This window comes from Gorilla gorilla, chromosome 2, assembly GCF_029281585.2.
Source record: "Gorilla gorilla gorilla isolate KB3781 chromosome 2, NHGRI_mGorGor1-v2.1_pri, whole genome shotgun sequence".
Lineage (NCBI taxonomy): Eukaryota > Metazoa > Chordata > Mammalia > Primates > Hominidae > Gorilla > Gorilla gorilla.
The window spans coordinates 58,784,818-58,811,053 of record NC_086017.1 but is presented as its reverse complement, the minus strand read 5'-3'; the positions used below and the strand labels follow the sequence as shown (position 1 = coordinate 58,811,053).

General features: G+C 45.2%; 2 protein-coding genes across 14 annotated transcripts in view; one reads left to right on the top strand and one right to left on the bottom strand.

The window, feature by feature from the left end:
- The window catches only part of ARIH2 (ariadne RBR E3 ubiquitin protein ligase 2), a 65,978-nt gene extending 42,193 nt beyond the window's left edge, over positions 1-23,785 (bottom strand). For 2 of the 13 annotated variants that reach the window (XM_063703787.1, XM_063703789.1), the window contains exons 1-3: positions 23,650-23,723; positions 20,173-20,236; positions 15,352-15,703 (exon numbers count right to left, since the gene is read on the bottom strand). In XM_063703787.1, coding sequence (XP_063559857.1) covers positions 15,352-15,606 — 255 coding nt within the window. In that variant the 5' untranslated portion in view covers positions 15,607-15,703; positions 20,173-20,236; positions 23,650-23,723. Of the gene's footprint in view, positions 1-960; positions 1,098-15,351; positions 15,704-18,326; positions 18,449-20,172; positions 20,237-23,649 lie in introns of those variants that run through there. The other 11 variants (XM_055382420.1, XM_055382419.1, XM_055382417.1 and 8 more) reach the window with 8 other exon arrangements.
- Positions 23,190-24,883, top strand: LOC109026146 (ariadne RBR E3 ubiquitin protein ligase 2 opposite strand). Its single transcript, XM_019023092.3, has one exon. It carries the CDS (start codon positions 23,499-23,501, stop codon positions 24,378-24,380), a length of 882 nt encoding a protein of 293 aa, XP_018878637.1. The 5' UTR covers positions 23,190-23,498; the 3' UTR covers positions 24,381-24,883.
- Positions 24,884-26,236: the final 1,353 nt, after the last annotated feature.

The window sequence follows — 26,236 nt, the reverse complement described above, 5'->3', positions numbered from 1 at the left end:
ACTTTTAGTGGGTGTATCAGAAAAACAAAAAGTGGAAGTAAAGGAGGGGGCAGATATTAAAGGCAGAGAGATCTTTAAGTTATTTGAAAAAGAAGAGGTTGGCGAGGCGCAGTGGCTCATGCCTGTAATCCCAGCACTTTGGGAGGCCGAGGCAGGTGGATCTCCTGAGGTCAGGAATTCAAGACCAGCTTGGCCAACATGGTGAAACCCCATAAATACAAAAATTAGGGCCGGGCACGGTGACTCACTCCTGTAATTCCAGCACTTTGGGAGGATGGGACGGGCAGATCACCTGAGGTCAGGAGTTTGAAACCAGCCTGACCAACATGGAGAAACCTCATCTCTACTAAAAATACAAAATTAGCTGGGTGTGGTGGCGCATGCGTGTAATCCCAGTTACTCAGGAGGCTGAGGCAGGAGAATGGCTTGAACCTGGGAGGCGGAGATTGCAGTGAGCTGAGATCGTGCCATTGCACTCCAGCCTGGGCAACAAGAGCGAAACTCCATCTCAAAAAAAAAAAAAAAAAATTAGCCGGGCATGGTGGCAGGCGCCTGTAATCCCACCTACTCAGGAGACTGAGGCAGGAGAATCACTTAAACCGGGGAGGCGGAGGTTGCACTCCAGCCTGGGCAATGGAGACTCCGTCTCCAAAAAAAAAAAAGCAAAAAGGAAAAGAAGAGATCAAACTACCTTTTTCCATCTCTCCCAACATCTACCTGAAAGCTAAAATGACACCAGAAATTCAGGAAGTACTTGTTTACTGGGAAATAATTATTAAACCTATCCTAATGGCCAATGAACAAAGAAAATCAGTTGAGGCTTGGCTGGACGTAGTGGCTCATGCCAGTAATCCCAACACTTTGGGAGGCTGAAGTGGGCAGATCTCCTGAGGTCAGGAATTCAAGACCAGCCTGGCCAACATGCTGAAACCCTGTTTCTATTTAAAATACAAAAATTACCTGGGCGTGGTGGCAGGCACCTCTAATCCCAGCTATTTAGGAGGCTGAAGCAGGAGAATTGCTTGAACTCAGGAGGCAGAGGTTGCAGTGAGCTAAGATAACTCAACTGCACTCCAGCTTTGGTGACAGAGTAAGACTACGCCTCAAAAAAAAAAAAAAAAAAAAAAATTAGCCAGGTATGGTTGCGTGTGCCTGTAATCCCAGCTACTCGGGAGGCTGAGGCAGGAGAGTCACCTGAACTCGGGGGGCGGAGGTTGCAGTGTGCCAAGATCATGCCACTGCATTCTAGCCTGGGTGACAGAGTGAGACTTCATCTCAAACAAAAAAAAAAGAAAAGAAAAATCGGGCTGGGCGCGGTGGCTCACGCCTGTAATCTCAGCACTTTGGGAGGCCGAGGAGGGGCGGATTACGAGGTCAAGAGATCGAGACCATCCTGGCTAACACGGTGAAACCCCATCTCTACTAAAAATACAAAAAATTAGCCGGGCGTGGTGGCAGGCACCTGTAGTCCCAGCTACTCGGGAAGCTGAGGCAGGAGAATGGCGTGAACCCGGGAGGTGGAGCTTGCAGTGAGCCGAGATTGCGCCACTGCACTCCAGCCTGGGCGACAGAGCGAGACTCCATCTCCAAAAAAAAAAAAAAAACGAAAAGAAAAATCAATGGTTCATAAAACATAAAAGGCTCTTTGATGGAAAGGAACAACACTGCCACCTCATTCCTTTTTACCACTACCACCACCAGGTCTTCCTATCCAGGAGAAATCTTTTCCAGTCATTTGTCTAAGGTTCTTCTGGTTGTCACCAACATCACTGAGTATAACCCTAACTCTCTATGACATGTAACTTACTTAAATTGCTCCCTATCTCCCACATTCAAGTCCCAACTTTTTGATATATAAATCACTATTTTTAGTTCCTCCATCAGTTACTTTTGTAGCTTTAGGATACTATTTGTAGGACCAGAATTGCATTTTCTTCACTGTGGTTCCAATGTCAATAACCCTTTGGGCCATTCAAAGGAGAATGTTCATACATCAGGCACAAATTTTTTTTTTTTTTTTTTTTTTTTTTTTTTGAGACGGAGTCTTGCTCTGTCACCCAGGCTGGAGTGCAGTGGCACGATCTCTGCTCACTGCAAGCTCCGCCTCCTGGGTTCATGCCATTCTCCTGCTTCAGCCTCCCGAGTAGCTGGGACTACAGCCACCCGCTACCACACCCGGCTAATTTTTTTTTGTATTTTCAGTAGAGACGGGGTTTCACCATGTTAGCCAGGATGGTCTTGATCTCCTGACCTCGTGATCCGCCTGCCTCCGCCTCCCAAAGTGCTGGGATTACAGGCGTGAGCCACCGCGCCCAGCCTGCACAAATATATTTTTTGATTGCCACCAATGACTCATACTCATGCCATGTATGTGGCTTTATACATACATATATTTTGAGACGGAGTCTCCCTTTATCACCCAGGCTGAAGTGCAGTGGCGCAATCTCAGCTCAGTGGAACCTCTGCCTCCCAGGTTCAAGCAATTCTCCTGCCTCAGCCTCCCGAGTATCTAGGATTACAGGCACGCGCCACCACGCCTGACTAATTTTTGTATTTTTAGTAGAGATATAGAGATGGAGTTTCACCATGTTGGCCAGGCTGGTGGAACTAATAAATGTCCATGAAATCTTCACAATCCACGTTCTTCTGCCATGGCTTCAGCCGGTCCCTCCATTTAGGGTCCCTGACTTCCCGCAACACTGACCTCAAGTGATCTGCCCGCCTGGGCCTCCCTAAGTGCTGGGATTACAGGAGTGAGCCACTGCATCCAGACTTGGCTCACTTGCGCACTCTCTCTCTCTCTCTTTTTATCTATCTAATCTATCTATCTATCTTTTTTAAAATCTGGGCTCACCACAACCTCCACCTCCCGGGTTCAAGTGATTCTCCCACCTCAGCCTCCCGAGTAGCTGGGATTACAGATGTGTGCCACCATGCCCAGCTAATTTTTTTTTTTTTTGAGACGGAGTCTCGCTCTGTCGCTCAGGCTGGAGTGCAGTGGCGCGATCTTGGCTCACTGCAAGCTCCGCCTCCCGGGTTCACGCCATTCTCCTGCCTCAGCCTCCCGAGTAGCTGGGACTACAGGCGCCCACCACCACGCCCGGCTAATTTTTTGTATTTTTAGTAGAGACAGGGTTTCACCATGTTGGCCAGGCTGGTCTCTAACACCTGCCTCGGCCTCCCAAAGTGCTGGGATTACAGGCATGAGCCACTGCGCCCAGCCTGGGGGTTTCTTTTTGAGGTAATGGAAATGTTCTGGAACAAGATGAAGATGATGGTTGCATAACATTGTGAATGTACTAAATGCCACTGAATTGTATACTTTAAATGGTTAGTTTTAGGTTATGTGATTATTACTTCAGTTTTTTTTGTTTTTGTTTGTTTTTGTTTTTTTTTTTGAGATGGAGTCTTGCTCTGTCACCCAGGCTGGAGTGCAGTGGCACAATCTCGGCTCACTGCAAGCTCCTCCTCCCAGGCTCACGCCATTCTCCTGCCTCAGCCTCCCGAGTAGCTGGGACTACAGGCGCCCACCACCACACCCGCCTAATTTTTTTGTATTTTTAGTAGAGACGGGGTTTCACTGTGTTAGCCGGGATGGTCTCTATCTCCTGACCTCATGATCCACCCGCCTCGGCCTCCCAAAGTGCTGGGATTACAGGCGTGAGTCACCGTGCCCAGCTAATTATTACTTCAAATTTTTAAAGGGAAGAGGGGTCAGGAAAATGCATCCTAAGCTCTGTGTACATAAACAGAACCTGTCATTTTAGGGTGATCCATGAGAGACGGCTATTACTCCAGACTCGAGGGCCCCCAGATGATAAACGAGATCAGCCAAATCTCACACTCTAAGGGTCCTATTTCTCTGCAGTTTATCTCATCTCTTAAAAATAAAGGTTTTGGCCAGGCGCCCCCGTAATCCCAGCACTTTGGGAGGCCGAGGCAGGCAGGTCACCTGAAGTCTGGAGTTCAAGACCAGCCTGGCCAACGTAGTGAAACCCCACCTCTACTAAAAATACAAAAATTAGCCAGGTGTGGTGGCAGGTGCCTGTAGTCCCAGCTACTCAGGAGGCTGAGGCAGGAGAATTGCTTGAACCTGGGAAGCAGAGGTTGCAGTGAGCTGAGATCACGCCACTGCACTCCAGCCTGGGGGACGAGCAACACTCTGTTTCAAAAAATTAAATAAATAAATGGGTTTCTTTTGTTTGTATGTAGTTGGTTTTCTTTTTTTTTTTTTTTTTTGGTCTAAAGACCCAGTGGGGACAGGGATGACTAGTCTATATACAGCTGTTTTATTAATTCCCCGATTTGCAGCACACTTATCTCTTCCAACATTCATCAGTCAGATCAGAGTCCACGGTCTTTTCAAAATTTAGATAAACTGGCTTACATTTTGTAATGATGTCCGCAGACAACACCCCACTCCAACCCATTCTGTTTGTTACTATTAGTTTATAACATGCATGTGCCTTTACTTTCATTTTCATAGTATTTAAAAACGGAAGGGCACTCCCAAATTTACTTTATCCCCTTTAATAGTCTCTCTTCTCCTGCTCTCTCTGGTCCTCCAGACAACTGTTGATTTACTTTCCTTTATGATGGATTAGTTTGCATTTTCTAGAATTTTATATGACTGACATATAAAGTTTTTATGTTTCTCCCCTTTGGGTTTCTTCATGTGGCATTTTTTTTTTTGAGGTTTATCAACGATGCTTATATAAGTAGCTCATTCTTTTATACTGCTGAGAAGTATGCAGTTCTATGGGTATGCCACTGTTTGTTTATTCATCTCTTTGAGTATGTGAGCTGCTTCCAGTTTTTGGCCATTGCAAATAAAACTACCACAGACATCTGAATACCAAAACAAACAGAAGAAGCAGAGGTGGGGCAAAGGCATGTGCAGCCAACCATCTTGAAGTAGCAGTGTTAGTAAATTTGCAAAAGAAAATTTGGTGTATTCTACTACAGTATCATAAAATTCAAAACTTTTAAACCACATTGTATTTATGACTAAAGATGCCATCAGTCATCTCTACATCATCAAAAAGGACAGCCTGGCCAACATGGTGAAACCCCATTTCTCATCATCAAAAAGGACATAGAACCCACTTTTCTTTTTTTTTTTTTTTTTTGGAGACGGAGTCTGGCTCTGTCGCCCAGGCTGGAATGCAGTGGTGCAATCTCAGCTCACTGCAAGCTCTGCCTTCCAGGTTCACGCCATTCTCCTGCCTCAGCCTCCGGAGTAGCTGGGACTACAGGCGCCCGCCACTACGACTGGCTAATTTTTTGTATTTTTAGTAGAGACGGCGTTTCATTGTGTTGGCCAGGATGATCTTGATCTCCTGATCTCATGATCCACCCGCCCTGGCCTCCCAAAGTGCTGGGATTACACGTGTGAGCCACCGCGCCTGGCCAGGTTTATACCATCTTTATTTGGAGGTCAGCTGGCTTCATGAAAAAGTCCTTTGAAGAGAATGTCTTCTGTTTACAATTGAAGAACACAGAAGTAGAGGTTTGGAGTTAAATTTTCAACTGTGCATTTATTGGCCTGGGCTTAGACATATTAAAAAGCAACACTTACTGAGAACATAACATAACCAGTCATTTCTGCCAGGTGCTGTTAGGTAAAGAAAAAATATGGACCTCTATCTCAAAGAGTTTATATCCTAGTTTACAACTAATTGGCAAACACTGTAAGCACACACCAAGAAGCACAGTGGTACAGAGGCAAGAGTGACAGACTCTGTCTGGGGATCAGGTAGGGATTCATGTAAACAAGGGGTAGAGGGTCAATCCTCTATTTCCGGGTTGGTGGATGGTGGTACCAACAATTAAGATAGAGAATCCAGGAAACCAAGCTTGATGGCATTAGAAAGATTTCTTGTAAAAAGAGGCAAGGTTATCTACAGACTCCTGGAAAGGATGGTGACAGAATTGAAGAGACTGTTAGCTCACCAGGAAAAGAAACTGCTAGTCAAAGAGAATAACTTTTCCAGATAGAGACCACACTTTGTTCACAATTATAAGAACAGCTGTTTTCCTTTTAAAATCTCCAAACAAACCCCTTGCTCATCCTGCCTGTATTTTTCTCTATTTATGATCAGTAACATGGTCATCACTGTGAAATCATTCATGTTTTTTTTTTTTGAGACGGAGTCTCGCTGTGTTGCCCAGGCTGGAGTGCAGTGGTGCCATCTTGGCTCACCGCAAGCTCCACCTCCTGGGTTCACGCCATTCTCCTGCCTCAGCCTCCCGAGTAGCTGGGACTATAGGCGCCCGCCACCATGCCCGGCTAATTTTTTGTACTTTTAGTACAGACAGGGTTTCACCGTGTTAGCCAGATGGTCTCGATCTCCTGACCTCGTGATCCGCCCGCCTTGGCCTCTCAAAATGCTGGGATTACAGGCATGAGCCACAGCGCCCGGCCTGTTTTTGTCTTTTTGAGACAGAGTCTCGCTCTGTTGCCAAGGCTGGAGTGCAGTGGTGCAATCTCGGCTCACTGCAACCTCCGCTTCCCAGGTTCAAGCGATTCTCGTGCCTCAGCCTCCCAAGTAGCTGGAACTACAGGCATGCACCACCATGCCCAGCTAATTTTTGTATATTTAGTAGAGACAGGGTTTCACCATGTTAGCTAGCTGGTCTTGAACTCCTGACCTCAGGTGATCCGCCTGCCTTGGCCTCCCAAAGTACTGGGAATACAGGCGTGAGCCACCGTGCCCGGTGGAAATCATTCATGTTTATAAAGATTTAAACTTTATAAAAGTTTAAAGTTTAGATAGAAAAGGAACTTCATGTTTGACAGTTCATGTCAGTTTAAGAAATAACGTTAGAGGGCAGATACATTTCAGGAGGAGCAAAATGCTCCTCATTCTGCAGCTTTTTCAAATCTTTCCTACAATTCTTCCCTCTTTGGGGAAGACAAATCTAATCCTTCAAATTTTTCCTAGAGCAGCAAGGGCAAAGAAAAAAAAAGATAATTAGATTGGAGCAAGGCAAAATTAAAGTACGGAGGTGTCTCAATAACAAGAACCCCCAAAACAAGTAAATGTTAAGTAGTGCTATTAACATAGGCATAAGACCAAACATTGCAGTCAACCACAAATACAGGTACAGACAAGCTATTATTTCCCTGTATCTTTTTCCCGGCTCCAATTCAAAGTTCATTTTGTGTTGTTTTTACTTTTCTTTTGGTGGGCCCCAGGAGACGAGAACCAGAGGCTCCAGGGGAAGGTAAAATAATCCAAAGTATATGACCCAATATCATATGCACACTCAGAGGCACCAGTCAGCAATACATTGCCCAGAACCATCCTCAGTGTGTAGGCTCCTACCCTATGATTCAAGACACACAACGCTGAGAATGTGTTTTAAGGAACCAAGACAAATAACACTCCCATCCTTCCACTTTTGCCCCGCTTCTACCATGACCAAGCAAAATTGATTTGAACATTCATGTTCCAGGCACTTTATCTGCATTATCATCACATTTAATGTTGTGAAGGAGGTGTTATCATTATTTTACAGATGAGGAAACTCAAGCATAGAGATGCTGACAGACTTATCTGAGGTCATATTATATTAAATGGAAAAAATGGGACTGGAACCCAATCATCTGACCACTAGCCCAGACTCTGGACAAGGCCCAACAGACATAAAAGTCATATCCATAAAGACATTCACAACAATGTAACCAGTCCCCCAACAACTGTAATACATAGGTACTCCCTTAAATGCCCAATGGAGAAAGCTTAAGCAAATTACAGTTCAAAAACAAGATGGCATGCTACACAGCCATTTAAAGTATTTATGAGGACAAAGTAAAAACGGGGAAATGTTTGAAATATACATGAAAAAAGCAGAATGCATAAAATACATATATCTACTGATTATTATAATGCAATGTCTACCAGGGCAGAGATTTTTGTCTGTTTTGTTCACAGTTATTTTTCCTGTTATGTGCCTGGCACAGGAACATAACAGGAGGCGTAGTAGGTTCTCAATAAATACCCAATATTGGTTGAATGAAATACTGAACAATAATGCTATGTATGAATATGGACAAGAGCTGAAGGATGATAAGCAAGAAAGAAAACTTATTTTAGGTTAATGAAAACATGAATGATATTATTTTCTTAAATACTGTAGTAACATCTTGACAAAAAAATTTATAAACTCAAGATTAAAATATAAATGTCAAAAAAACAAACAAACAAACACAAATACCGTATCACCCCTTGATTACACATGACTTCCATGGTTCCTGAGGTAGACAGAAAGCACAACAAAAAGACTAGAATGAAAGCTGGCCTTGAATCTGATGAAGAGCTTCTTTTCTGGAAGATGATGAGCATGTTTTGTATGGTATCAGGTACACAGTGACGACAATAACTTTTCTAAGCTGGCAAGACAAGGAAAAGTTTGCACCATTTGTATTTAGGCCATTCTCAATGTCACTCTGGACATTTCTCATCGCCTTTTAAAAATGAATTTACACATCAGTAAACACACCTCAGACTTCCAGACTAAAACACTGTGAAACATGTTAACAAACCTATTAACGGCCAGCTATTTGAAACGCAGGAATTTAACCTAAGTTCTACTTAGATAGAGGCATGCAAAGACAGCTCACATCAGATCACAAAAATAGAAATCAGAGGGCTGCTCAGCACACAAACACTCAGTGTAACCAGGCCCAGTTTGAAGATACTTTCCCATGAGTAGTAGCAAAATAATAACAACAACAACAAAAAACCATTATTGGTCAATTAATGACTGTAAGTAAATAAAAATAGAATGATCTTAAAATTCAGCTACATCAGAATAAAAGAAAATCGATTTAATAATTAAAGTTTTCACCAGATACTTGTTATCTTTTAACTTGGCATTATATAAGTATTTAGTACCAATTAAGAAAATGGCTAAAATAATGTATTTTGTTGTTATGAATACCAATTGATCATGTTACAAGTGAAAAAGGCAAAAAAGCCAGGTTGTTTTGAACACAGGACTATAAAGACTTCGGCACTTAAGAGTCAGAAGCCCTGACAACTCACTACTATTCATCTACAGAGGGGAAAAATTATCCACAGCAGAATCTTAGAGAGATTTTCCAGTCACATTTTGCTAAAGAGCAAACACCAGATTTTTAAAAAAATTCACAAAAGAGTATGGCAGAGTAGAGTGTTCTAGGAAATATTTTCATAGCTTTACTGCAGTTAATACAGCAATTCATAAAGCAAGAAGAAATGTAGTAAAAACACTTGTGATAATTGGCATATTTCTCCAATCCTATCTGGGGAACAGCCTTAAAAAGTGAGCAATAGGGACAGGCGCGGTGGCTCACACCTGTAATCCCAGCACGTTGGGAGGCCGAGGTGGGCGGATCATGAGGTCAGGAGATCGAGACCATCCTGGCAAACAAGGTGAAAGCCCGTCTCTACCAAAAATACAAAAAAATTTAGCCGGGCGTGGTGGCGGGCACCTGTAGTCCCAGCTACTTGGGAGGCTGAGGCAGGAGAATGGTGTGAACCTGGTAGGCAGAGCTTGCAGTGAACCGAGATCGTGCCACTGCACTCCAGCCTGGGTGACAAAGCGAGAGTCCGTCTCAATTAAAAAAAAAAAAAAAAAGTGAGCAATATACTTCACTATGCCACACATGTGCTGAATAAGTTTTAAAAATCTATTTAAATACCTATTTAAAATCCTAGGCTCGGTGTGGTGGCTCACGCCTGTAACCCCAGCACTTTGGGAGGCTGAAGTGGGTGGATCGTCTGAACTCTGGAGTTTGAGACCAGCCTGGGTAACATGGCGAAACCCCGTCTCTACCAAAAACACACACACACACACACACACACACACACACACACCCCCAGGCATGTGGTGAGCACCTGTGGTCACACACACACACACACACACACACGGGCATGTGGTGCGCACCTGTGGTCCCAGCTATTTGGGAGGCTGAAGTAGGAGGATTGTTTGAGCCTGGGAGTTGGAGGCTGCAGTTAGCCAACATCGTGCCACTGCACTCCAACCTGAGTGCCAGAGTGAGGCGCTGTCTCAAAAACAAAAAAAAAACTAAAAAATCCTATTAAAAACCGATTCCTATAGTTTACAAAACCTATTCCTTTCCACCAACAGTAAAGATGCTTGAGGCTACAATCATAATATTCCTTTCTACCTATACATCTTTGACCCTCATTCCAGCCCAGAGGATAACCCTCCCACTCCCATGCCCATTGCCCTGTGGAGCCAGGACTTCTATAACCTGCATTGCCCTTCTACACCACCTTCAAGGTCCTCTGGCCTCAACACAAAGCTCAGGTAGCTCACTACACCTCCTGGACTAGATCTAGCTCAAAGTGGCCTATTTCTTTCCCCTCCTGAAGCAATGGGGTGGGTCCCCGAACAACATTCACTTCTCCTGCCCACACCCCTAACATGATGCTAAGATGAGGGCACTAGGAGAAAGAGACTCTTGACCCATCACAAACCAAAGCCAGCTCCACAGTCATGATCCTTCCTGGGCTTTGTCTGGGGCTCTGGCTGAGCCTCTTCCTGAGCAGCTTGTCAGCAAATATCTCAAGAGTTCCATGGAATGGTAATTAAAAGGACTCACTGAATAACTGAAAAAAATTATTGGCTAACTACTGCACATTTTGTAATAAAAATGCTTATGGTTACAAGAAGGACCTCTTTCATCTATAAAGACAATAAAATAATCTTTGTATAAGTCTCATATAAAAATATACTGTAGAAAAAGGTAACTTTGTTTTCTTTAAAGACTCATACATGATCACTAAAAATACTTATTCCCCAGAGATCCCCTCCTCCTACAACACAACACCTCACTTGGCAATCATTTCATCTCATTTGACTATTCCATTTGTGATTTGTGTAGGATAGTTCATTCTCAAATAATGCTTCTGTTTTGCCACTATTTGAATACCAGCAGCTTCCCCACCACAGTAACAGATAAGCATTTTCTCTGTTCTCTATCTTGAGCCCTTGATCTGATTTTCTGGGCACCTTCCTCTCTCAATAATGACTTTACTCATAGACTGGTCCCAGAACATATACAGGAAGTTACCCTCTGACATCAGGGCCCTCATTAAACTAAAAGCCCAGTGTCCCAGACAATTGTGATTTTTCTTTTTCTTTTTTAGACAGAGTCTTGCTCTGTCACCCAGGCTGGAGTGCAGTGACACGATCTCAGCTCACTGCAAGCTCCGCCTCCTGGGTTCACGCCATTCTCCTGCCTCAGCCTCCTGAGTAGCTGGGACTACAGGTGCCCGCCACCACGCCCGGCTAATTTTTTGTATTTTTAGTAAAGACAGGGTTTTCACTGTGTTAGCCAGGGCTCTCCTGACCTTGTGATCCACCCGCCTTGGCCTCCCAAAGTACTGGGATTACAGGCGTGAGCCACCGCACCCGGCTGAAAATTGTGAGTTTTCTACTTAAGACACTTTACTCAGCTAACTCAGGAGGCTGAGGCAGGAGGATCACTTGAGGCCAGGAGTTTGAGATCAGCCTGGGCAACATAGTGAGATTCTGTATCTTAAAAAAAAAATTTTTTTTTGCAGCTTTTTGAGTCCACTTAAAAATTTTTTCTCTTTTTTTTTTTTTTGAGACAGAGTCTCACTCTGTTGCCCAGGCTGGAGTGCAGTGGTGCGATCTCATCTCACTGCAACCTCTGCCCGCGGGTTCACACCTTCTCCTGCCTCAGCCTCCTGAGTAGCTGGGACCACAGGCATGTGCCACCACACCCGGCTAATTTTTTGTTTGTATTTTTAGTAGAGACGGGGTTTCACCATGTTAGCCAGGATGATCTTGATCTCCTGACCTCGTGATCCACTTGCCTTGGCCTCCCAAAGTGCTGGGATTACAGGCGTGAGCCACTGCGCCTGGCCAAAATAAATTTTTGTTTAATTAGTTGCACGCACCTGTAGCCCCAGCTACTTGGGAGGCTGAGATGGGAGGATAGCTTGAACCCAGGAGTTTGAGGGTACAGTGAGCTATGATCATGCTACTGCACTCCAGTTGTGAGATAGGGCAAGAGCTCATCTCTAAAAAAAATTTTTTTTAAATAATAATTTTTAAAAAGAGACTTCAAATCCCAAATGGCAGTAAAAGGCTTAATTTTATGCTATACTATAAATAATCCACATGCAACTGCCTGGACACAACAAAATGAGTACACAGACATGAGAATCAAGTGAAAAATTTAAGCCACTCCTCAAACTTGGATAGTTTTTACTCATAGACTAGAATTCGTAAGACTATAATTTTCAATTACATACACACAACATTTTCTACAAGCCACAGAACTTAAATTACGTTAAAAAATTAAATGTTTCCATATGCCACAGAATTGTGCAATCAGCACTACGACCAATGGGATATCAGTAGTGATCTGGGTGACTATCACTATCAATCACACTTTCAGAGACATGTGCAACAAGACAACCAGAGTAGCCGGAACACCATTGGGTAAACTAAGCACTTAAATTATTCCCTCTCATCCTCAAAAAATATTAATTACAAAAATAAAAACAGGCCAGGAGTGGTAGCTCATGCTTGTAAAGGAATTTGGGAGGCTGAGGTGGGAAGATGGCTTGAGGCCAGGAGTTTAAGACCTAGGCAACATAGCAAGACCCCATCTCTACCAAAAAAAAAAATTTTGTTGTTTTGAGATAAGGTCTTGCTCTGTAGCCCAAGCTGGAGTATAGTGGGGGCAATCTCAGCTCACTGCAACCTCTGCTCCCAGGCCCAAGTGATCCTCCCACCTCAGCCTCCTGAGTAGCGGGGACTACAGGAACATGCTAGCACGCTCAGCTAATTTTTGTATTTAAAATATAATTTTAAAAATATAAGTAAATAAAAACAATGCTAGCTTGTATCTTGCCTCAAAGAAAAAACTTTGTATATGATTCCTTCTCCTTTACTCTTAAGCAAGCTGCTTTTCTGTCCAGTCTCTTTGGTCAAGTTTCTGAATCACTTAAAACACCAGAGTCCCTTTATGTACAGTCAACCCAACCAAAAGAGCCACAACCTTTTTTTGCCCAGCCCCAGAAAGTAAATGGTGTTAACATATTTCTCAGTGAAGTGCAGAAGGGAAAAAATAAACTCTGTCTTCTATCAACATCTAAATTTTTGTGGATTATTTTCCTCTTTGCTCCATTTTCTCTTTAACCCTTTCATACTGTTTCAACTCTCTTCCTTCTCTTATTTATTCCCTCATCTCTGCTACAAGTTCTTTTTGCTCTTACTCTTCTCAGTCTTAAAGGCCAGAACAATGCCCTTTCATTTCATTTCCAATAGGAAAGAACATGTATCAGGGACTAGGAAATCTAGCTCACATCCACAGCAGCAGCTGCTACTATCACCAACAATCAACAAAATCCACAAGTATCCAAGCAATTATTCAATACCTACTGTAGATGAAATAGTGTGACAAGAATGATGGAGGAGATAAGGTACAAGACAGTTATTGCTCTCCAAGAACTGACAATCTAGTTGGAGAGATCATGCCAAAATGTGTGAACAGGTAAAACATAAAGCAGTCAGAAGACTGCAGTACATAACCTAAAAAAATAAACGAGCTGTATTCTTTGGACACAGACCAAAGAAGGCATGACCACTGTGCTCTAGGGGCTCTCAAGGAAACTCATTCAGAGAAAGCATGAGCTAGACTCTGAGGACTCCTAAGGGCAGTAAGAGATGAGGTGGTGAAGGGAAAGGTTTCCAGGAGGCTGATCATGTATAAGAAGGAAGAATGTAAAACAGTAAATTTTATGTTACATATATTTTACCACAATTAAAAAACAAAAAAAAAAGGAAGGAAGGAAGGACGGACGGACGGACGGACAGGTGCTGGGCCCCTCAGCTGTCTCTAGCAGGGCAGAAAAAGCCAGCACAGAGGCTTGACAATCTGAGAATTCCTGTGTATAGACAGGAACATCCTCATGAACTTGGTCAACTGACACTGTCCAGAGCATGGTTACACACTATACAGAATTCCTAATATTATTTTTTCTAACCTAACATTATGAACATATCCTTTTCTTATTTTAAATACCAACATTGTATATAACCTGACAGTATGAATAAAGCAAAAGAAAACTATTGATCAACAAGGGAGAGGTGTGCATGGTGAGGAAGAGAAACCCGATTATTATTTTCTACCAGGGAAATGCCCTCTGGAGGCAGGGGTCCAGCAGCTTTGTTATAGCCATAGTGCAGAAATCGCAAACCCAGAGGATCCATAGGTCCCCATTCTTCAGAGTTGTCTGCTCAGCACAAGAGAGGAAGTCTACAATCACTTCTAGAAATTAGTCACAAAAAAAAAAAAACAACTTAGCTTTCAGCTTCCAGCCAGTTGCTAATAAAGACCTGAGTATCTAAATTAGCCTTTGCCAACCATCTGGGGAAAAAAAAAAATCCCTAAACTAGTAGATAAAGCAAATTTTATAGAAATCATACAAGGCACACCTTAGTTATTTCTGTTTAAGTTCCAATAAAATTTATTTGGTTGACATCATGCCAAGGTGCCCTTTTGACCTCCAATTTAATCAGAAACAAAATCCAAGTAACAATTCATGAAAAAAGATTAGTGAAAACACTAAAGAGAAATATTTCCAATTTCCCATAATGGCCAGTGTTAGAGAAGGAAACATGCTTGTTGGGAAACTGTCAAAATGATCATAAAAAATGTAAATAGGATAATAACTGGCCTAAGGTACAAGACATCCAAAGGTATGTTTTAGCTTATGTGTTAAATAAAATGCTTGCTGGAATAATCAACTTTGTTCATTCTTTACAATTTCCATACTAACACCCCCTAAATCAATGAAATACAAGCTATAAGAAAGAATTATTATTAAAATCAGTACATGAAACAAATGAGCTCATTAGCCCAAAGGCAATGACTATTCAGGGCAAACCAGAGGGATCTGTATACTCTCAAGACATTTATCAGTCACTCACAGTCATACAGAAGATGGTGATTCTGATGCTTATTGTATCAACCTCATAAAATTCTGAAAACTCACTTCCTGAAACGTGCAAAGTTGTGCAATTCTGCCACTACACATTTCTGGTATGGTACATCTTTCTTGAATCTGTCCCACCCCTACTTTCTAATTCTTACTAATTTGGGAATCTGAGGACCTTAGACATGCATATATTAGAAAACAAAGTAAATGTAACAAAATGTCCAAATGATGTTGACATACGCTTAAATTTGGTTTCAAGCTACAAGGCCATTCAATTAGTCTGGAGGAGACATTAATTAACAACAGCTCATCCTTAGATTTAACTGGGGGGGATTACACTGGAGTTTACAACACTGCTCACCTTTAGGACAGAAGCTAAGCTGGTCATGTGCTCATTGAGGGCACCCTCAGATTCCTTGTAGGTCAAGCAAGTGAACTGGTACTCCTCGGGATCAAAGGCATCAGCCCCCTGCTGCTCCACATCGCTGGCTACTCCCACGTAATAGTCCTCTATGTCCCCAGGGTCTTCATCTTCTTCTTCTTCCTCTTCCTCACAATTTGGGTCATAGTCCTCTTCATTGCTGTCAGACCCCTGGCTATTCATGTCCACCGACATCTTAGCATCCAGCCAAGTTGCAGATCTGGAAAGCAGTTGCTTTTTCCCCCTCCCCCCAAAACTACCGCTTTCTCAAATGCATTAGTATTTTTGTCTTCTAAGGGAGGAAAAAAAAAAAAAGTGTTACTTTTTCCCCATGACAAGTTGTAACAGAAACCATTCAAGAATCAAAATGGGACAGTCCTGGCCCTAATCTCACTACAGCCTATTCCAACTCTGGTATCACATGGGGAATCTTACTATCATCCCCCTGGCCCAGGCTTATAAAAGGGAAATCCTTCCCTGGAGAGACAGAAGCAGCTGATAAATGGTAACTTCACATGAAAGGCCTGGCATGACAGGGCAAGGCTGTCTGCTCTATGTCAGAAAGTCAAATTCCAATGAACTTGTTATTCTTGCCAGAGTCCTTAAGGGAGAAGCACATCCCCACAGCTGGCCGCACAGAGGGGAGGCAACACAAAGGTTTAACTACCAAAGTTTAAAATTTTGCTTATCATGCCCCATTAGTATTGATACAGACAGTACATAAATAGGAACACTTCCTGCTATAATACGTAGAAAAAGAAAACCACGTTTCACAGACATTACTTTTAGGTGTCTGAAAAATAGGTGCATAGTTGGTAAAGAAAAAAAAAAACACACATAGGTGTTCAACATCCTCCTCTAGTCTGCAAAGTTGACTGATTTTTCAGGTTTAAAGAGTTCTACTGGCCGGGTGTGGTGACTCATGCCTGTAATCCCAGCACTGTGGGAGGCTAAGGCGGGTGGATCACTTGAGGTCAGGAGTTCAAGACCAGACTGGCCAACATGGCGAAACCCCATCTCTACTAAAAATACAAAATTAGCCAGGTGTGGTGATGTGCACCTGTAATCCCAGCTACTCGGGAGGCTGAGGCAGGAGAATCACTTTAACCCGGGAGGCAGAGTTTACAGTGAGCCAAGATTGCACCACTGCACTCTAGCCTGGACAAGAGTGAAACTCCATTGGCCGGGTGCGGTGGCTCACGCCTGTAATCCCAGAACTCTGAGAGGCTGAGATGGGTGGGTCACCTGAGGTCAGGAGTTCGAGACCAGCCTGGCTAATATGGTGAAACCCTGTCTCTACTAAAAATACAAAAAAATTAAGCAGGCGTGGTGACAGGCACCTGTAATCCCAGCTACTCGGGAGGCTAAGACGGGAGAAACGCTTGAACCCAGGAGGCGGAGGTTATAGTGAGCTGAGATTGCACCACTGCACTCCAGCCTGGGCAATAAAAGCGAAACTCCGTCACACACACACACGTACACACATACACACACACACACACGCACACACGAGGGAAACTCCATCTCAAAAAAGAAAAGCCCGCAGACAGCAAAATGTTACTCAATTACATATAAACGAAAAGAGAATACTAGTTGAGAAAGCGAAACAGTCACAAACCCTAACTTCAACTCACAGAATATTGTGGCAAACACCCATTAACTTTTCTACACAACTACCATTTCAACTGATGAGCTGAAAGGAACAATATCAACTAGAGATTTAAATCTAAAACTAGGCCAGGTGCGGTGGCTCACGCCTGTAATCCCAGCACTTTGGGAAGCCAAGGCGGGCGGATCACAAGGTCAGGAGATCAAGACCATCCTGGCCAACGTGGTGAAACCCCATCTCTACTAAAAAAACAAAAATTAGCTATATGTGGTGGTGCGTGCATGTAATTCCCAGCTACTCAGGAGGCTGAGGCAGGAGAATCACTTGAACGAGGGAGTCGGAGGTTGCAGTGAGCCGAGATCCCGCCACTGTACTGCAGCCTGGCAACAGAGTGAGACTCCATCTCAAAAAAATAAAAAAAAATCTAAAACTAATAGAACCTTAAAGTGTAGGAGCATTTGGATTTAACAGTACATAAACAGTTTATATAAACAAATCTTGATTAAATACAAAAGCAAATATAAAGTCTACTTGAAGTAGGTAATCTGTCTGAAAAAAACAACCAACCATAATCTAAAACAAAGACTGAGGGTGTGGCTCACAACTATAATCCCAGAACTCTGGAAGGCTGAGATGAGAGGATCCCTTGAGGCCAGGAGGTCAAGATCCACCTGAACAACCTAGTGAGACCATGTCTCTACAACACATTAAAAAAAAATAATAATCAGCTGGGCACAGTGGCTCATGCCTGTAATCCCAGCACTTTGGGAGGCCAAGGCAGGTGGATCACGAGGTCGGGAGATCGAGACCATCCTGGCTAACACGGTGAAACCCCGTCTCTACTAAAAATACAAAAAATTAGCCGGGCATGGTGGCAGGCACCTGTAGTCCCAGCTACTGGGGAGGCTGAGGCAGGAGAATGGTGTGAACCCGGGAGGCGGAGCTTGCAGTGAGCCGAGATCACGCCACTGCACTCCAGGCTGGGCGACAGAGCGAGACTCTGTCTCAAAAAAAAAAAAAAAAAAGAAAAGAAAAGAAAAAAAATCCCGGCACTTTGGGAGACCGAGGTGGCCAGATCACCTGAGGCCAGGAGATTGAGGCCAGCCTAGCCAACATGGCAAAATCCCATCTCTACTAAAAATACAAAAATTAGGCTGGGCGCAGTGGCTCACACCTGTAATCCCAGCACTTTGGGAGACCGAGGCAGGCAGATCACGAGGTCAGGAGATCCAGACCATCCTGGCTAACACGTGAAACCCCATCTCTACTAACAATACAAAAATTAGCTGGGCATGATGGCATGCACCTGTAATCCCAGCTACTCAGGAGGATGAGGCAGGAGAACTGCTTGAACTCAGGAGACGGAGGTTGCAGTGAGCAGAGATTGCACCACTGCACTCCAGCCTGGGCAACAGAGCGAGACTCAATCTGAAAAAATAAAAAAATAAAAAATAAAAAATAAATTAGCTTGGCAGGGTGGTGCACACTTGCAATCCCAGCTACTTGGGAGGCTGAGGCAGGAGAATCACTTGAACCAGGGAGGAGGTTGCAGTGAGCCAAGATCATACCACTGCACTCCAACCTGGGCAAGAGTGAGACACTGTCACACACACAAAAAATAAACAAATAAATAAAATAAGACAGGCATAGTGGTCATGCATCTGTAGTCCTGGCTCCATCGAAGAACTGCTTGGGCCTGGAAGGTCAAGGCTGCAGTGAGATCGTGCCACTGCACTCCAGTCTAGGCAACAGAGAGATTCTGTCTCCAAAAATAATAATAATAATAATAATAATAATAATAATAATAATTCAGGTAAATAATCTTCTACTTTAAAAAAAGGCCCACATACAGTGGCTCAGATCTGTATCAGTGGCTCACGCCTGTATAATAATCCCCACACTTTGGGAGGATCTTTCAAAACCAGGAGTTCCAAACCAGCCTGGGTAACATAGTGGCACTCATGTCTACCAAAACGAAAAAGAATTTGTAACCAGTCTAAAAGACTATGGAGTCCTGAGACATAGTATCACTCTGTCACCCAGTCTGAGATATAAAAACATGATCATGGCCCACTGCAGCTTCCAACTCCTGAGCTCAACAGATCCTCCTGCCTCAGCCTCCTGAGTAGCTGGGACTACAGGCATATGCCACCCCCATACCTAATTTTATCTTTTGTATAAACAGGGTTTTACTATGTTGCTCAGGCTGGTTTCAAACTCCTGGCCTCAAGCGATCCTCCTGCGTTGGCCTTACAAAACGCTGGGATTATAGGCAAGAGCCACTGTGCCCAGCCTAGAGTCACATTTTTATATAATAAAAATATCGGCGAGGCACGGTGGCTCACACCTGTAATCCCAGCACTTTGGGAGGCCGAGGCGGGTGGATCACCTAAGGTCGGGGGTTCAAGGCCAGCCTGACCAACATGGAGAAACCCCGTCTCTACTAAAAACACAAAATTAGCTGGGCGTGGTGGCACATGCCTGTAATCCCAGCTACTCAGGAGGTTGAGGCAGGAGAATGGATTGAACCCCAGAGGCGAAGACTGCAGGGAGCCAAGATTGCATCATTACACTCCAGCCTGGGCAACAAGAGGGAAACTCTATCTTAAAAAAAAAAAAAACAAAAAAAACCACTCACTATATCTAAGTTGATATGTTAACTATAAATGCTCCCATTTCTAAAAATTTTTTTTAAAAACCCTATTAATTATGGGGCAATAAAAATAATGTTTGCAGTCTGACCTTTTTTTTTTTTTGAGACAGAGTCTCACTCTGTCACCCTGGCTGGAATGCAGTGGCACGATCTCAGCTCACTGCAACCTCTGCCTTCCGGGTTCAAGCAATTCTCCTGCCTCAGTCTCTCAGTAGCTGGGATTACAAACACATGCCACAATGCCCAGCTAATTTTTTTTGTATTTTTAGTAGAGATGAGGTTTCACCACGTTGGTCAGACTGGTCTCGAACTCCTGACCTCGTGATCCGCCCGCCTCAGCCTCCCAAAGTGCTGGGATTACAGGTGCAAGCCACCGTGCCTGGCCAGCAGTTTGACTTTTAACAAACTCTTCTGTATGGTAGAGCCACATAATCACAACTAAACTTAACAATGGTGTTTTTTCTTTAGGAGAAAAAGTTAATCTTTAAATTAAAGATACCTGTAATTCTTGGAGATCTCTCAGGCAGATGTCACCCAAGTATTCTACGTAATATGATTTCCATCTAAAATGAAAAGAATTATATTTATATTTTTAAAGCTGGTATACTGCTTTTGCAAGTTTATTTTTTTTTTTAAAGCAAAGGTATTTTAAAGGACAAGTAACAAGGGACAGAGTAACTATTAAATTATCTTCTTTTAAAGTGCCAACAAAAAAAATCCATGTCATAATTATACTGACAAGAGTTACATGAACTTCTAAAAAAAGAAAGTATTCAGCTGGGTGTGGTGGCTCACGCCTGTAATCCCAGCACTTTGGGAGGCCAAGGCAGGTGGATCACCTGAGGTCAGGAGTTCGAGCACCTGTAATCCCAGCTACTCGGAAGGCTGAGGCAGGAGAATCACTCCAACCAGGGAGGCAGAGGTTGCAGTGAGGTGAGATCGCGCCACTGCACTCGAGCCTGGGTGACAAGAAAATTCGTCTCAAAAAAAAAAAAAAAAAAGAAAGTAATCTAAGTAAACAGGTAGCAATAATTTAATCTCAATTCTCTCTCTCAGTTTGAAAGACCACTTCTTTTTTTTGTTTGTTTGAGACAGGGTCTCCCTCTGTCACCCAGGTTGGAGTGCAGTGTTGCCATCTCAGCTCACTGTAAACTCCACCTCACCCAGCTGAAAGCCTGCTTCTTTACTCCAGTATTTCTGTCCTTCAGATTCTCAACTACCACAATTTCAATCCTAAATGTTATGTAGATGTTGACCAAGCAAATTGTAACTGACTTAAAATTTAACTTTTACTATAAAATCACCTCCACTGTGGTAATCTAACACAGAATAATGCTAATATTTCAGATCTCACTTTACTCATGCTGTCGTGGCTCATTTACGTCACATTACTCATAAATGTCGTGGCGGTGCATGCCTGTAGTCCCAGCTACTTGGGAGGCTGAGGTGGGAGGATCTCTTGAGCACAGGAGGTTGAGGCTGCAGTGAGCCAAGATCACGCCACTACACTCCAGTCTAGGCAACAGAGTGAGACCCTGTCTTCAAAAAAAAAAAAGAAAAATTCCAGGACCACGTGTGGTGGCTCATGCCAGTAATCCCAGCACTTTGGTTTGGGAGGCCAAGGTGGGTGGACGGCTTCAGCTCAGGAGTTCAAAACAAGCCTGGGCAACATGGTGAAACCTCACTGCTACAAAAAACACAAAAATTAGCCAGGAATGGTGGCGCATACCTGTAATCCCAGCTACTCGGGAGGCTAAGGCAGGAGAATTGCTTGACCTGGGAGATGGAGGCTGCAGTGAACCGAGACTGCACCACTGCACTCCAGCCTGGGCACACAGCGAGACTCCGGGTCAAAAAAAAAAAAAAGAAAGAAATTGCCCACAGGCTTCTCACCAACCAAATATTTAGGTGGGGAAAACTCCAGTCTCCTCCAAAAAAAAAAGAGAGAGAACTCCATTTCATACTAAATGTTCTAGGTGCAAATTCAAATGAAAATTTAATTTTTAATCATCTCAAAGTTAAATATCCAAATTCTACTTGAAAAAGTGGGCCAGGCACGGTGGCTCACGCCTGTGATCCCAACACTTTGGGAGGCTAAGGTGGCAGATCACAAGGTCAGGAGTTCAAGACCAGCCTAATCAACATGATGAAATCCTGTCTCTACTAAAAATACAAAAATTAGCTGGGCGTGGTAGCATGCACCTGTAATCCCAGCTACTCAGGAGGCTGAGGCAGAAGAATCGCTTGAACCCAGGAGGCGGAGGTTGCAGTGAGCCAAGATCGCGCCACTGCACTCCAGCCTGAGCGACAGAGCGGGACTCAAAAATAAAAATAAATAAATAAATGAAAGAAAGAAAAAGTGCTGATCTTGTTCCAAGGGGACAATTTTTTTTTTTTTTTTTTTTTTTGAGAGTCTTGCTGGAGTGCAGTGGCGCGATCTCGGCTCACTGGACTACAGGCGCCCGCCACCACGCCTGGCTAATTTTTTGTATTTTTAGTAGAGATGGGGTTTCACCATGTTAGCCAGGATGGTCTCGATCTCCCGACCTTGTGATCTGCCCGCCTCGGCCTCCCAAAGTGAGGAGGATTATTTGAGTCCAGGAGATTGCAGTGAGCCATGATCACGCCACTGCCCTCCAACCAGCCTGGGTGACAAAGTGAGGCCCTGTCTCTAAAAAAAATTTTTTAAAGGTCATGCACAGTGGCTCACGCCTGTAATCCCAGCACTTTAGGAGGTCAAACCAGGAGGATCGCTTGAGCCCAGCAGTTCAAGACCAGCTTAGGCAACCTGTTAAGATCACGTATCCACAAAAAATTTTACAAATTAGCCACGTGTGGTGGTACGTGCCTGTGGTCCCAGCTACTTAGGAGGCTAAGAAAGGAGGATCACTTGAGCCCAGAAAGTCGGGGCTGCAGTTAGCTGTGATCGCCGCCACTGCACTCCAGCCTGGTGACAGCAACTTTGTCCCGCCCACCAAAAAAAAAAAAAAAAAAAAAAATTTCCTCCAGAGCCAAAGTCACATGTTCAGGGGACCTAACAACCAACCATCCTGGGCTTGCCGACCACGCACAGAACACATAAGTTTTAGTGAGTCTGAAGACGTTTACTCCAGATATGCTCACTAGCGCTGAATTCAGGTCATTTACTAACTACACCTCCGAAGAAAAACGACTTGGCACAAAACTAGAAATCAGCAATTTCGTTTCAAAATCCTACACTTTGTATCTGTCTTTTCTAATACGGTGACCACTAGCCACATGTGGTTATTTAAATTTAATTACACTTAAAAAGTAAGTAAAATTTAAAATTTAGTTTCTCAGGTGCACTAGCCTACAGGTCAAATGCTTAATGGCCACGTGTGGCTAGTAGCTACCATGCTGAACAGCAAAGGTAAAGAACATGTCGCTATGACAGAAAGTTCTTATGGGACCGGGCAATGAACAGTACTAAGGAGAAGTCATCCAAGAACGCGGCTGCCCAACCAGCTTCTGGCGAGGCGGCGGCACAGCTCCGGGGCCGCACATCCTTAGAGGCGCCGCGGGCTCCGGGATATTCGCGCGGACGCGGAGCCCGCGAGCTGGGGATACCCTCCACAGGCGGGCGTTAAACCGCGCGGGCAGCGCTGCGAGAGCTCCCAAAGATGACTCGAGTGGTGAGCCCCGAGGCGGCGCGTTTCCCCGCCGCGCCAGACAGGGAGAGAGGGCCTAGATGTGCCGGCGCCGGTTGGTCAGAGGCGGTGGCCTCTGACCTTTCCGCGAGCTGAGAAGGCGGCGGGAGGAAAAAAGGCAGACACACGCTGGGCGCCCGGCCGCTGACGGCGGGTAATGCTCGGACAACGTACCGGCGACGGGGAGCGCCCGGGCCTCCCGGGCGACGGCGAAGGCGGAGTCCCGGCCCGGCCAGGGAGGCGCGCGGAGAGTCCCCCCCAGCGGCCCGCCAAGGTAAACAAGGCCGTGACGTGCGCCGCGCACTTACCGGGAGCTGCGGCCTCGCGGCCGCTGAGCCCGAACAAGCCAGAGCGGGTCAGGCCGGGCCAGAGGGACCGGATTGGGGCGAAGCGGCAGCGGAGGCGGCGGGCCGACGCCGGTCAAGCCCGCGCTGCTTCCTCCAGAAGAGTCGTCCCCACAGCTCCGGAAGTGCTTGGCGCCGTTGCGTCACTTCCGGATCGGGGTCGACCCACGGTCGCTCGGGTCGCGACAGGCTCCCGGCTAGAGGGCCTGTTTAGCGCCGCCTCCTTGAAACTTAGCGCTCTGACCCGGAGTCTGACCAGGGTACAGCAGGCGCCGACCGCGTCTGGAGCCACTATTCGCCTACCAGCGTCTCCCGTCGAGATGTTTTTAACCAGCGCGTTTCTCACCGGCTTCTTATTTCACTGTTTGTACTCCGGGATCGGGCACGGAGAAGACATCCTGGCGTCAGTGGAGCAGATAACCATTGTTTCTCAGCCGCTATCTGGTCAGAGGGGAGCTGGGCCAGGAATTTCTGCCTACACCCCGAGGCGGTCGCAGGGTGGCCCCAGAGCCGCAACCACACCAGGCTTTCGCTTCCCCTGCCGAGGCCTCGTTCGCCGCGCAGTTCTCCGACTTACGGTCACCGTGCAAGATTGCATCTTAACTGCCTTGCTTGCAGTTTCTTTTCACAGTATAGGAGTTGTCATCATGACTTCCAGTTACCTTCTGGGACCGGTTGTCAAATGGTGTGGCTAGAGACGGAGGCTCACTCAGATTGTTGCTGCACCACAATGGAAATGCCAGTATGAAGCCGCTGATGTTAGGAAGGCTCCAGGGTGTGCAATTCCATTGACAACAAATCAAATCATTTCCAACCATACTGGAGTCGCGTATATACATATTCAAGACACCTGTGCAGGCCGGGCGCGGTGGCTCAAGCCTGTAATCCCAGCACTTTGGGAGGCCGAGGCGAGTGGATCACGAGGTCAGGAGATCGAGACCATCCTGGCTAACACGGTGAAACCCCGTCTGTACTAAAAGTACAAAAAAATTAGCCGGACGTGGTGGCGGGCGCCTGTAGTCCCAGCTACTCGGGAGGCTGAGGCGGGAGAATGGCGTGAACCCGGGAGGCGGAGCTTGCAGTGAGCCGAGATGGCGCCACTGCACTCCAGCCTGGGCGACAGAGCGAGACTCCGTCTCAAAATAAAATAAAATAAAATAAAAAATAAAACAAATAAAGACACCTGTGCTGGCTGGTCGCTGTGGCTCATGCCTGTAATCTCTGCACTTTGGGAAGCCGAGGTGGGAGGATCGCTTGAGCCCGAGAATTTGATGTAGTGAGACCTCCCTCCTTTCTACAAAAAAATTAAAAATTAGCTGGGCGAGGTGGCACACGCCTGTGCGTCCCAGCTACTCAGGGGGCTGAGGTGATATAGGATCGCTTGAGCCGAGGAGGTCGAGGCTGCAGAGCGCCGAGATCGCACCACTGCAGTCCAGCATCGGTGATAGAAGGAGACCCTGTCTCAAAACAACAATAACAAACCATACAATGTAGAAAGCCATTAAAAATAATGCCGCGTGGCCGGGCACCGTGGCTCACGCCTGTAATCCTAGCACGTTGGGAGGCCGGAGCCGGCAGATCACGAGGTCAGGAATTCGAGACTAGCCTGACCAGCATGGTGAAACCCCGTCTCTACTAAAAATTTACAAAATTTGCCGGGCGTGATGGTGGGCGCCTGTAGTCCCAGCTACTCGGGAGGCTGAGGCAGGAGAATTGCTTGAACTCGGCAGGCGGAGGTTGCAGCGAGCCGAGATCGTGCCACTGCACTCCAGCCTGGGCGACAGAGCGAGACTCTGTCTCAAACAACAACAACAACAAAAAAACTTGTCGGGTGGACTGCTCTGCCTATGGAGTAGCAATTACTTTTTTTTTTTTTTTTTTTTTTTTTTTGAGACGGAGTCTCGCTCTGTCGCCCAGGCTGGAGTGCAGTGAGAGAGCCGCTATCTCGGCTCACTTCAACCTCTGCTTCCTGGGTTCAACTGATTCTCCCGCCTCAGTCTCCCGAGTAGCTGGGACTACAGGCGCGCACCACCGCGCCCAGCTAATTTTTTTTTTTTTTTTTTTTTTTTTTTTTTTTTTTGACGGAGTCTCTCTCTGTTGCCCAGGCTGGAGTGCAGTGGCGCGATCTAGGCTTACTGCAAGCTCCGCCTCCCGGGTTCACGCCATTCTCCTGCCTCAGCTTCCCGAGTAGCTGGGACTACAGGCGCCCGCCACCACGCCTAATTTTTTTTGTATTTTTAGTAGAGACGGGGTTTCACCGTGTTAGCCAGGATGGTAATTTTTGTATTTTTAGTAGAGACAGGGTTTCACCATGTTGGCCAGGATGGTCTGGATCTCTTGACCCCTTGATCCGCCCACCTCGGCCTCCCAAAGTGCTGGGATTACAGGCGTGAGCCACTGCTCCTGGCCTCCTTTGTTTCTTTACTTCTCTAATAAACTTGCTTTCACTTTACCAAAAAAAAATGAAATAAATCATACTGGGTGGCAGGGCATGGTGGCTCAAGCCTGTAATCCCAGCACTTTGGGAAGCCAAGGTGAGAGGATCGCTTGA